The sequence below is a fragment of the Meles meles genome, chromosome 20 (genome assembly GCF_922984935.1).
Source record: "Meles meles chromosome 20, mMelMel3.1 paternal haplotype, whole genome shotgun sequence".
Classification (NCBI taxonomy): domain Eukaryota; kingdom Metazoa; phylum Chordata; class Mammalia; order Carnivora; family Mustelidae; genus Meles; species Meles meles.
Genome location: NC_060085.1, coordinates 11780043 through 11792656, shown reverse-complemented (window position 1 = coordinate 11792656; position 12614 = coordinate 11780043). Strand labels below are relative to the sequence as shown.

Sequence of the window (12614 nt, the reverse complement as noted above, 5' to 3'; positions counted from 1 at the left end):
ATGACCTAAGCCGAAGGCAGAGGCTTAAACCACTGAGCCACTCAGGCGCCCCTATGGTGAACATCTTATAAAATTACAAAACTCGGGGCACGTGGGTGGCTCAGTGGGTTAAAGCCTCTGCCTTTGGCTCAGGTCATGATCTCAGGGTCCTGGGATCAATCCCCATGTCAGGCTCTCTGCTCAGCAGGGAACCTGCTTCCCCCTCTCTCTCTGCCTGCCTCTCTGCCTACTTGTGATCTCTGTCTGTCAAATAAATAAATAAAATCTTAAAAAAAAATGGCCTCTAGCCTTGGTGCTGAAAAAATTTTTGCACACTCTCTTCAGTAAACCCTCAGGGATAAGCAGTCTTCCCTTTTGTGTGTGTGAAACTGTTGTGTGCACCTGCACAGATCTTCCCTTGGGACAGTGGTGGATTGCCTTGTTTCTACCCTTTGCAGGACCCCTGCATGGAGAACAGCTGCCCAGTTGTGAGTACACCCTTGCTGACTCTCCTGGGGGAAGGTGTAGGGTAGCTGCAATTCTGTTCTTTTTGGGGTTCCCACATGGAGAGTGGTCACTTGTTGAGCCCTTCTTCGTGGTTTATGATGAACAAAGATGAGAGGCCCCTCCCAGGTTCGCTGACCCTCACCAGTTTCCTGCTCCAAACCTTGAGACCTCTATCTGCTCAGGCACTCCCATTCTTTCTGTGACCCAGAGGATCCTGGGACACTGTCCCACCTAGGATTCTGCCCCACTTTGCCACCTGAGCACCTGTGAGGCAGGGATGTCTCTCACTGGAGGAGATTTCTGAAAGTTCCAATTTTGTGTGTCAGGGCCATATCACTTTCAGGTAGCAAGCTTACAGAGGCTCTCTCCCCTGTTTATCTTCTGAGTATCCCCAAGATTCACTTCTCTTCACCTCCTGCCTTGCAAAAAAGTGTTCACTTCTCTATTTGTAGAATTCCAGAAATTTTTTCTTACAAGTAAGGTTGAATTCACAGGTGTTCAGAATGATTTTAATGTTATCTAGCTGAATTCAAGGGACCAGATGAAAGGAGGTGCCCTACTATTCCACTGTCTTTCCTCCCCTAGGTCTTGCTGTCTCTTCCTTGAGGCCTCTATTTAAACGTGTGCTATTACCTGAACAACCACTAAAAAATAACACCTCCATGCACTCTTTTCTTTTTACCAACTTTTTCTTCATTGCACCTGACACCTTCTGATATTTTATCTGATATTTATCTGCTTATGTTCTCCATCACTGAATGATGCATATTTTTGTTTCTTGACATCTATGCTCTTTGCCTGGAGATTAGTGACTACTCAAGTTTATACCTCAAATGTGTGACAGAATTTCTCATTATAAGTATAGAATACATGAGTTCTTGGGGGAAATGGCCATGTATGGGATTCACATTCTTATTCAGAGCTGGCATGCAGGTTCCTGAGAGGGGATAGGTTCTATACAAAAAAATGTATATGGATATTCACATTTGAATGTAAAATAAAAATTGCAGAATTTAAATGACATTTGTAATGTTCATTATTGAGAAAAACAGTCATGTTATTTTTTATTCCATGGTAGTCACCTCCACCACATGGAACCGGGAAATGATACACAAATTTCAGGATTTCTTCTTCTGGGTTTATCAGAAGATCCAGAACTGCAGCCCCTCATATTTGGACTTTTTCTTTCCATGTACATAATCACTGTGTTTGGAAACCTGCTCATCATCCTGGCTGTCAGCTCTGACTCCCACCTCCACACCCCCATGTACTTCTTCCTCGCCAACCTGTCCTTTGTAGACATCTGTTTCACCTCCACTACAGTCCCCAAGATGCTGCAGAACATCTGGACTCAGAGCCAAGTCATAACCTATAGAGGCTGTGTCACTCAGATATACTTTTTCCTACTCTTCACTGGATTGGATGATTTTCTCCTGACTGTGATGGCCTATGACAGGTTTGTGGCCATCTGTCACCCCCTGCACTACACTGTCATCATGAAACCCACCTACTGTGTACTGCTGGTTCTGGTGTCTTGGATGATGAGTGCCATGAATTCCTTATTACAAAGTTTAATGGTGCTGTGGTTGTCTTTCTGCAGAGAGGTGGAAGTCTCCCACTTTTTCTGTGAGATCAATCAGGTAGTCCGAATTGCCTGTTCCAGCACCTTACTTAATGACATGATGATGTATTTTGCTGCTGTGCTGCTGGCTGGTGGTCCCCTCGCTGGGATTATTTACTCTTATTCTAAGATCATTTCCTCCATACTTCATATCTCATCAGCTCAAGGCAAGTATAAAGCATTTTCCACCTGTGCATCTCACCTTTCAGTTGTTTCCTTATTTTATTGTACACTCTTAGGTGTGTACCTTAGCTCTGCTTCTCCCCAGAGCTCCCACTCAAGTGCAGTAGCCTCGGTGATGTACACAGTGGTCACACCCATGCTGAACCCCTTCATCTACAGCCTGAGAAACAAAGACATAAAGAGGGCTCTGAAAAGCATTGTTGGGGTTCCAGTGATGTAAGAACCGATCATCCTGGGGCTGAAGAAGTGCCCATGATTGCAAGGTTCACAGTCCGAGAGTGAGGACCTGCTATTCTTTGACCAGAGTGGGGAAATAGAATTGCTCCTTCTATTCATTTCTTGGAATTTCCATTAGTTTTAATTCAACTTTCCCATGCATTTAAGTAACTCACTTTATTAATGCTCTGCTTTATATGATTTTTTCATACATTCCAGGGGTTTCCGACCTTGGATCACAAATGCCTAGAAATTTCTGCATCTTTAAAGGAGCAAGTTGGACTTCTTCAAACAAATTTTATTTCAAATGACATATCACGCTACATAAATTTTCTTTAGGTTTCCCAAAAGAATAATCATGAGTTGTTTTCCTCATATGGAGAACATTACATTGGTCACTAAGTTCTTCACATGACTTTATTGTAGAGAAGAATATAAAACCACAGTTCTCCTTTGACTCTGTCAATCTTTATATATATATGCCTTCACACCTCTTTCTGAGAATGTGGTCTCTAACATTGTTCTGTTTAAGTCTCAGGCTCCTGACAGGGATGCTTAGGCTAGGAAAGCCGAGGCACTGCCTTGCATCCGTGTGCTTGTGGAAATTCCCACAAATGCATCCCTGACCAGAGTCTCTGCTGTAGCTGCACCAGCCCTTGGGTTCTTAATGTGATTGTAATATGCACATCAGCAAAACCCATTGGAGAACTCTAATGAAACCAGGTTTATTACAACTCCTGGAGAGCAGAGGCAGAAAGGTCTGCGAGGCAGAGATTCACTGCAGGAGAGAGAAAGTCCAGAATTAGGGGGTCCATGAATGGCTGGGGATCCCTAGGTTTTCTCTTTATTGACCAGTTTAAAACATAAGAGTGAAATTTTGGTACAGAAATGCAACGGTGGATCATTCATGTTTCAGTATCCAGGTTACCCAGGGCTTTCTGAAGAGGTACTTCATGGCTGAGGGAGTCTGAGTGCTTATCTGATGATAGTCACACACCTGACAATATATTTATTTAACATGGTTGTTCTTGAAATGGATGGCTCAGAAATCAAAAGCTTAATATCAGGCACTTCCTCTACAAACATGTTACTGTGTTTTTTTAAATTTCATTTCAGCATAACAGTGTTCATTGTTTTTGCACCACACCCAGTGCTCCATGCAACACGTGCCCTCACTAATACCCACCACCTTGTTCCCCCAACCTCCCACCTCCCGCCCTTTTCTAGACCCTCAGGTTGTTTTTCAGAGTCCATAGTATCTCATGGTTCATCTCCCATTCCAATTTCCCTCAACTCCCTTCTCCTCTCCATCTCCCCATGTCCTCCATGTTATTTGTTATGCTCCACAAATAAGTGAAACCATATGATAATTGACTCTCTCTGATTGACTTATTTCACTCAGCATAATCACTTCCAGTCCCATCCATGTTGCTACAAAAGTTGGGTATTCATCTTTTCTGATAGAGGCATAATTCTCCATAGTGTATATGGACAACATCTTACTTAAAACTAGTCTCCTTGTTTTATTTTATTATTCACCTAGGTGTTCAGAGTGCCTACTGTCACCACTTGCAAATACTAATCAACAAACATGTATGTCCCAGTGGAGTCTACATGGAAATACAAATTTGAATAAATAGATTAAATTCATATGTTTTTAGTGTCAGAAAGACTACAAGTATGAGGATCTGTTTTCTTTGAATAAATACCCAGTAGTGGGATCCCTGGATCATAGGGCAGTTCTGGTTTTAATTTCTACCTCCTGTGGGTTTGTAATATAAATTGCCCTTAACCAAGGGAAGCTGATGAGTGAATTATGAGGCTTAAACTCAGTTCCCTCAAAAAATTTTATGACTATGTCCATATGAGATTCGTTCTGCTGCTGTAAAATAGTCCCACACTAGTTGCTTAAAACAAACACATGCATGCTTTTATAGTTCTGGAGTCAGAAGCTTGGAAGGAGTCTCATTGGGCTAATAGCAAGATGTCTGCAGGGTTGAGCTCCTTCTAGAGGCTCAAGAGAGAATCTGTTTCCTATCCAATTCTAGTCTTTCTTGCTGGTCACGTGCATTCCTGGGTTCCTGGCTCTTCCTCCACATTCAGAGCCAACAGGGGAACATTTTCAAAGTCTCTCTGATACCAACTCTTTTGTCTCCCTCATCAACATTTGGAGGACCATTGTGATTACCTTAGTTCCACTTGGACAAACATGGCTAATCTTTTTACCTTTTTAGAAAATTCATTTTTACTTAAAAAATTTTTTGTTGAATTATAACTAATGTACAGTGTTTTATTATTTTCAGGGGACAATATAATGATTCAATAATTCTATACATTTCTCAGTACTCATTAAGAAATGTAAATTCTTTTTTGTCAAGTTTTTATTTAAATTGCATTTAGTTAACATACAACAAATTATTACTTTCAGTTATACAATTTAGTGATTCAACACTTCCATACATCAACCTGTACTCATCGGGGCAAACATCCTCCTCAATCCCAATGACCTCTTTCATCCACCTCAACCATTCTTTAAATTTTTAATTATTTAATTTAATTTAAATTCAATTAGCCAACTTAGAGTATTTTATTTTATTTTTAAGTAGGCTCCATGCCCAGCTCAAAGCCCACTGTGGGGCTTGAACTCATGACCCTGACAATATCAAGACCTGGGCGAGATCAGGAGTCAGAGGCTGGGCTAATTGATTCAACAAAGTGCCCCTTAACTATTTTTAGGTGCACAGCTCAGTGGGATGAAATACTTTCACACTGTTGTGAGCTGTCACCACCATTCATCCCCAGAATTCTTTTCATCTGGTAAACTTCAAGCTCTATACTTAAATATATATCTTTTTCTTAAAAATTTATTTATTTTTTAAAATTTCTTTTCAGTGTTCCAGAATTCATTTTTTATGCACCACACCCAGTTCTCCATGCAATATGTGCCCTCCATAATACCCACCACCAGGCTCACCCAACCTCCCACTCCTTACCCCTCCAAAACCCTCAGATGGTTTTTCAGAGTCCACAGTCTCTCATGGTTCGTCTCCCCCTCCAGTTTCCCCCAACTCCCTTCTCTCCATCTACCCATGTCCTCTGTGTTATTTCTTCTGCTCCACAAATAAGCAAAACCATATGATAATTGACTTTCTCTGCTTGACTTATTTTACTCAGCATAATCTCTTCCAGTTCCATCCATGTTGCTACAAATGTTGGGTATTCATCCTCTCTGATGGAGGCATAATATTCCATAGTATATATGGGCAACATCTTCCTTACCCATTCGTCCATTGAAGGGCATCTTGGTTCTTTCCACAGTTTGGTGACCGTGGCCATTGCTGCTATAAACATTGGATACAGATGGATCTTCTTTTCACTCCATCTGTATCTGTGGGGTAAATACCCAGCAGTGCAATTGCAGGGTCATAGGGAAGCTCTATTTTTAATTTCTTGAGGAATCTTCACACTATTCTCCAGAGTGGCTGCCCCAACTTGCATTCCCACCAACAGTGTAAGAGGGTTCCCCTTTCTCCACATCCTCTCCAACACACGTTGTTTCCTGTCTTGCTAATTTTGGTCCATCTAACTGGTGTAAGGTGATATCTCTATGTGGTTTTAATTTGAATCTCCCTGATGGCTAGTGATGATGAGCATTTTTTCATGTATCTGATAGCCATTTATATGTCTCCATTGGAGGAGTGTCTGTTCATATTTTCTGCCCATTTTCTGACATGATTATCTGTTTTGTGTGTGTTGAGTTTGAGGAGTTCTTTATAGATCCTGGATATCAACCTTTTGTCTGTACTGTCATTTGCAAATATCTTCTCCCATTCCGTGGGTTGCCTTTTTGTTTTGTTGACTGTTTCCTTTGCTGTGCAGAAGCTTTTGTTCTTGACGAAGTCCCAAATGTTCGTTTTCGCTTTTGTTTCCTTTGCCTTTGGAGACATATCTTGAAAGAAGTTGCTGTGGCTCGAAGAGGTTACTGCCTATGTTCTCCTCTAGGATTCTGATGGATTCCTGTCTCATGTTGAGGTTTTTTTTTTAATTTGTTTATTTACAGCATAACAGTGTTCATTGTTTTGGGATTACACCCAGTGCTCCATGCAGTACTTTCAATACCTATTACCCACCACCTGGTTCCTCAACCCCCCACCCCTCGCCCCTTCAAAACCCTCTGGTTGTTTTTCAGAGTCCATAGTCTCCCATTTTTCATCTCCCCTTCCAATTTCCCTCAACTCCCTTCTCCACTCCATCTCCCCATGTCCTCCATGTTATTTGTTATGCTCCACAAATAAGTGAAACCATATGATACTTGACTCTCTCTGCTTGACTTATTTCACTCAGCATAATTTCTTCCAGTCCCACCCATGTTGCTAAAAAAATTGGGTATTCATCCTTTCTGATGGAGGCATAATACTCCATTGTGTATATGGACCACATCTTCCTTATCCATTCGTCCGTTGAAGGGCATCTTGGTTCTTTCCACAGTTTGGCGGCCGTGGCCATTGCTGCAATAAACATTGGAGTACAGATGGCCCTTCTTTTCACTCCATCTGTATCTTTGGGGTAAATACCCAGTAGTGCAATTGCAGGGTCATAGGGAAGCTCTATTTTTAATTTCTTCAGGAATCTCCACACTGTTCTCCAAAGTGGCTGCACTAACTTGCATTCCCACCAACAGTGTAAGACCGTTCCCTTTTCTCCACATCCTCTCCAACACACGTTGTTTCCTGTCTTGCTAATTTTGGCCATTCTAACTGGTGTAAGGTGGTATCTCAATGTGGTTTTAATTTGAATCTCCCTGATGGCTAGTGATGATGAACATTTTTTCATGTGTCTGATAGCCATTTGTATGTCTTCGTTGGAGAAGTGTCTGTTCATATCTTCTGCCCATTTTTTGATATGATTCTCTGTTTTGTGTGTGTTGAGTTTGAGAAGTTCTTTATAGATCCTGGATATCAACCTTTTGTCTGTACTGTCATTTGCAAATATCTTCTCCCATTCCGTGGGTTGCCTTTTTGTTTTCTTGACTGTTTTCCTTTGCTGTGCAGAAGCTTTTGATCTTGATGAAGTCACCAAAGTTCATTTTCACTTTTGTTTCCTTGGCCTTTGGAGACATATCTTGAAAGAAGTTGCTGTGGCTGATATTGAAGAGGTTACTGCCTATGTTCTCCTCTAGGATTCTGATGGATTCCTGTCTCACACTGAGGTCTTTTATCCATTTCGAGTTTATCTTTGTGTACTGTGTAAGAGAATGTTCGAGTTTCATTCTTCTACATATTACTGTCCAGTTTTCCCAGCACTATTTATTGAAGAGACTGTTTCTTTTCGATTGTATATTTTTTCCTGTTTTGTTGAAGATTATTTGACCATAGAGTTGAGGGTCCATATCTGGGCTCTCCACTCTGTTCCACTGGTCTATGTGTCTGTTTTTATGCCAGTATCACGCTGTCTTGGTGATCATAGCTTTGTAGTAAAGCTTGAAATCGGGTAACGTGATGCTACCAGTTTTGTTTTTGTTTTTCAACATTTCCTTAGCAATTCAGGGTTTCTTCTGATTCCATACAAATTTTAGGATTATTTGCTCCAGCTCTTTGAAAAATACCAGTGGAATTTTGATCGGAATGACATTAAAAGTATAGATTGATCTAGGCAGTGTAGACATTTTGACAATGTTTATTCTTCCGATCCAAGAGCATGGAACGGTCTTCCATCTTTTTGTGTCTTCTTCAATTTCTTTCATGAGTGTTCTGTAGTTCCTTGAGTACAGATCCTTTACCTCTTTGGTTAGGTTTATTCCCAGCTATCTTATGGTTCTTGGTGCTATAGTAACTGGAATCGATTCTCTAATTTCCCTTTCTATATTTTCATTGTTAGTGTATAAGAAAGCCACTGATTTCTGTACAATGACTTTGTATCCTGCCACGTTACTGAATTGCTGTATGAGTTCTAGTAGTTTGCGGGTGGAGTCTTTGGAGTTTTCCATATAAAGAATCATGTCATCTGCGAAGAGAGAGAGTTTGACTTCTTCCTTACCAATTTGGATACCTTTTATTTCTCTTTTTTGTCTGATTGCCATTGCTAGAACTTCTAATACTATGTTGAAGAAGAGCGGTGAGAGTGGGCATCCTTGTCGTGTTCCTGATCTCAACTGGAAGGCTGCAAGCTTTTTCCCATTGAGGATGATATTTGATGTGGGTCATAAGACTCTTAAGCATAGGAAACAAACTGAGGGTTGCTAGAGGGGAGGTGGTGGAGAGACAGGGTAACTGGGTGATGGGCATTAAGGAGAGCACGTGATGTAATGACCACTGGATGTTCTATGCTATTGATAAATCACTGAACTCTAACTCTGAAACTAATAATACACTATATGTTAATTAATTAAGTATAAATTAAAAAAAAGAAACCCAAAAAATAAAAATATAAAATAAAGTACTGAAGGGTCTGAATAACTAGTACCTTGTTGAGAATTTTTCATCCATGTTCATCAGGGATATTGGTACATAATTCTCATTTTAACTCTGGTCTTTGTCTGATTTGGGTATCAAAGGAAGGCTGGCCTCGTAAAGTGAGTTTGGAAGATTTCCTTCTACTTCTATTTTTTGAAACAGTTTCAAAAGAATAGTGATTAGTTCTTCTTTACATATTTGGTAGAGGGACTCTTGATGGCTCAGTTGGTTGAGTGTCAGCCTTCAGCTTAGGTCTTGGTCCCAACATTCGGGGATCGAGTACCAATCAGGCTCCCTGTTCAGTGGAAAGTGTGCTTTTTTCCCTCTGTCTCTCCCCCTGCTTGTACTTGCTCTCTCTCTCTCTCTGGCAAATAAATAAAATCTTTAAAAAAATGTCTGGTAGAATTTCCCTGGAAACTATCTGGCCCTTGACTCCTGTTTGTTTGGAGATTGTTGATTACCAATTCAATTTCTTTGCTGGTTATGGGTCTACATAGGACCCAGCAATTGTACTACTAAGAATTTATCCAAGGGATACAAAGATAGTGATTTGAAGGGTCACATGAGCTCTAGTGTTTATAACAGAAATATCCACAATAGCCAAAGCATGGAAAGAAACCAAATGTCCATCAACCAATAAATGGATAAAGAAGTCGTGGTACATATATACAAAGGAGAATTACTCAACAATCAAAAGGATGAAACCTTGCCATTTGAAATGGCATGGGTGGAACTACAGCATTATGCTAAGTGAAAGAAGTAGTCGGAAAAAGAAAAATACCATATGACTTTTCTTATATGTGAAATTAAAGAAACAAAACTGATGAACATAGGGAAGGGAGGGAAAAATAGAATAAAATAAAAACAGTGAGGGAACCAAAACATAAAAGACTCAACTATAGAGAACAAATTAAGTTTGTTGGACGGGAGTTGAGTGAGGGGGTAGTATAATAGGGTGATAGGCATTAAGGAGGCATGTGATGTAATGAGCACTGGGTGTTATATGCAACTGATGAATCACTAAGTACTACCCCTGAAACTAATAATACACTGTATGTTAACTAGCTTGAATTCAAATAAAATTCTAAAAAAAAAAATAAATAAAGGTACTAGGAGTTAAGATGTGGACATATAGGGGGAGACAAGATGGCAGAGAAGTAGGAGGAGACGCGGTTTCAACCTGTCCCCTGAAGTGAGCTGATTACCAACCAAAAACTCTGATCACCTATGAAATCAGCCTGAGATTATAATTATACACTTCTGGATCTTTGTGGGGGCAGAAGATGCCAGTGGACAGGTAAAGCGGAGTGAGAATATCATACTGATATCAGAAGATAAACAAAAGGGGGAGGGAGCTACCAGAAGCAACCATTGGAAAGTAATACCCCAATATGAGATTGTTCTGTGATTGGGGACCAGCATTAACTTGGAGTCAGGTTGAAAGCACTCAAAAAGAGCAAAAGATCTTAAGGGGAAATTGGTGGAATTGGACGGTTAGGGACAGGGACTTAAGCCCACGGACCCAGGATGGCCACCACCAGCAGGGAACCAGAGAGAGCAGTGAAGAAACCAGGTCTTGGTCCCTGAGCTGCTGGTGCGCTTGAGAGCATCTGGGTGGTGGTGACCATGAGGGAGTCTGGTGTGGATGCCAGCCAGCACTCTCTAGAACCACAGCCTTTTGTGCTCTGCACGTGCTCTGTGCGACCATGTTCTGAGTCGCGCTCCACACCCTCCCGTGAGAGGTCCATGCAGGCACTAGCTGGCGCTCTCTAGGACTGGGAGATCCTGAACACTCTCAGCCTGAGCCAGAGAGAAAATCTCAGTGTGCTATCTTTGGTTTGGACCTCTCTGGCAGTCTGGACCTGCCCAGACAACCATGGCTAGTATTTCTCATGGTTTTGGGTACAAGCAAGAGTTCCTGTGACCCCAGAGACTATGATTGGGGACGTGCTCTGCCAGTGGCAGAGGGGGAATTTATGTGCTCTGGAGCAGCCAGAGGGGAACAGACTGAGGCTTCCCTCTGAGATGGAGGTCTGGGTGCAGTTTGCCTCCCTCTAAACCTCCAAAGAACTGTCAAAAACCACCAAGGGGAGAAAAAACAAACAAACAAACAAACAAACAAACAAAACCTCAAGAGAACAAAAACATGAAAAACAGGTTTCCTCAGAGCCCAGCCTCTTGATGGGAGTAGAAGGACTCAACTCTAGCAAGACTCCTTGAAAAACCATGCAACAGGCCCCTTTCCCACAAAGCCTGCCCCCCCCAAAAAAACAAAAACAAAAAACAGAACAACAACAACAACAAAAACAACAAGAGGGCAACCACCACTACTTCATAGATACAACTTTTATTTTTAAATCGTACCAACTATTCTGGTTCTTTTCATTTTTTATATAACTTTTTAATCTATTTACCATCACAATGAGATGTCTAGTACATCAAATTCCATAATAACCTTTAACCTGAACTTTTTTGATACATTTACCTTTTTTGCTTTTCTATTTTTATGTTTATTTTCTTTTAATATTTACATAGAGATAAGCTTCAAGGTAATCCCTTTCCCCCAATCAATGCTACCCCTATATGTAAACCAGGTTTAATCCCCCTTTATCTCAGGAAAGTTGAATCCTTTAACAAAGATATCAAGATACATCCAGGAAGAATCAAAATAACCTACCTAGCACACAAAATTTATAATCACCCTCCCATCTTTTTCTTCTGTCAGTGTTTCTGTGTATTTGTTTTTGTTCTGGTAGTACATAAATCTTACACTTGGGGTTCATTTGGGCTGGGTTATTTTTATTTATTTATTTATTTATTTATTTTTTCTTGTCATCTACTTTTGTCAGTCTTTTTGTTTGTCTGTTTTTGTTTTTATACTTTATAAATCTTACCTTTGGGGCCCATTAGGGCTGGGCCTTCTCTTTTATTTTTCTTTCTTTTTCCCCTCTCTCTTTTTTTTTTGTTTCTCCTTTCTTTTTGGTGGGGACTCCAATTGCTCAGAAGCATTCCAGAGTGCACATTGCCTGCACCACAGTTGGTACGTTCAGCTACACATCCCTTCAGCCATCTCTCACCCAAATGACTAGGAGGAAGAATGCCCAACAGAGGAAAAATTCAGGGACTGTGCCCTCTCCATCAGAGCTATTGGATATGGACATAAACAGTATGTCAGAAAGGGAATTCAGGATAACAATTATCCAGGCAATATCTACATTGGAGAAAGCCATGGATGAAAAAATGGAATTGATTAGGGCAGAAGTGAAAGCCACCAAGGATGCTGTTAACAATGCTCTCAATGAGTTCCAATCTAATCTAAATTCTCTAAAAGATAGGGTAACTGAGGCAAAAGATAGAATTAGTGATCTGGAGGACAAACAGATAGAGGAAAAGGATCAAGAGGAAGCTTGAAACAAGCAGCTTAGAAGCCATGAAAACAGCATTAGGGAAATAAATGATGCCAAGAAATATTCCAGCGTCAGAATTATTGGAATCCCTGAGAGGGAGGAGAAAGAAAGAAGACTAGAGGATGTAGTTGAACAAATTCTCCATGAAAATATTCCCAATCTCGTGAATGGAACCAATGCTCGTGTACTAGAGGCAGAAAGGTCTGCCTCCAAGTTCATACAATCTAGAAAGACCTCAAGACACCTGAT

At 40.8% G+C, this 12614-nt stretch overlaps 1 protein-coding gene across 1 annotated transcript; it reads left to right on the top strand.

Moving 5' to 3' along the window:
• The first annotated feature begins 1568 nt into the window (after positions 1-1568).
• On the top strand, positions 1569-2510 carry LOC123932898 (olfactory receptor 7A17-like). Its single transcript, XM_045991613.1, has one exon. It carries the CDS (start codon positions 1578-1580, stop codon positions 2508-2510), a length of 933 nt encoding a protein of 310 aa, XP_045847569.1. The 5' UTR covers positions 1569-1577.
• The last annotated feature ends 10104 nt before the right edge of the window (positions 2511-12614 follow it).

Bases quoted from the DNA above. Each gene is read 5' to 3' on its own strand.
- LOC123932898 (XM_045991613.1), top strand. From the start codon at position 1,578: ATGGAACCGGGAAATGATACACAAATTTCAGGATTTCTTCTTCTGGGT.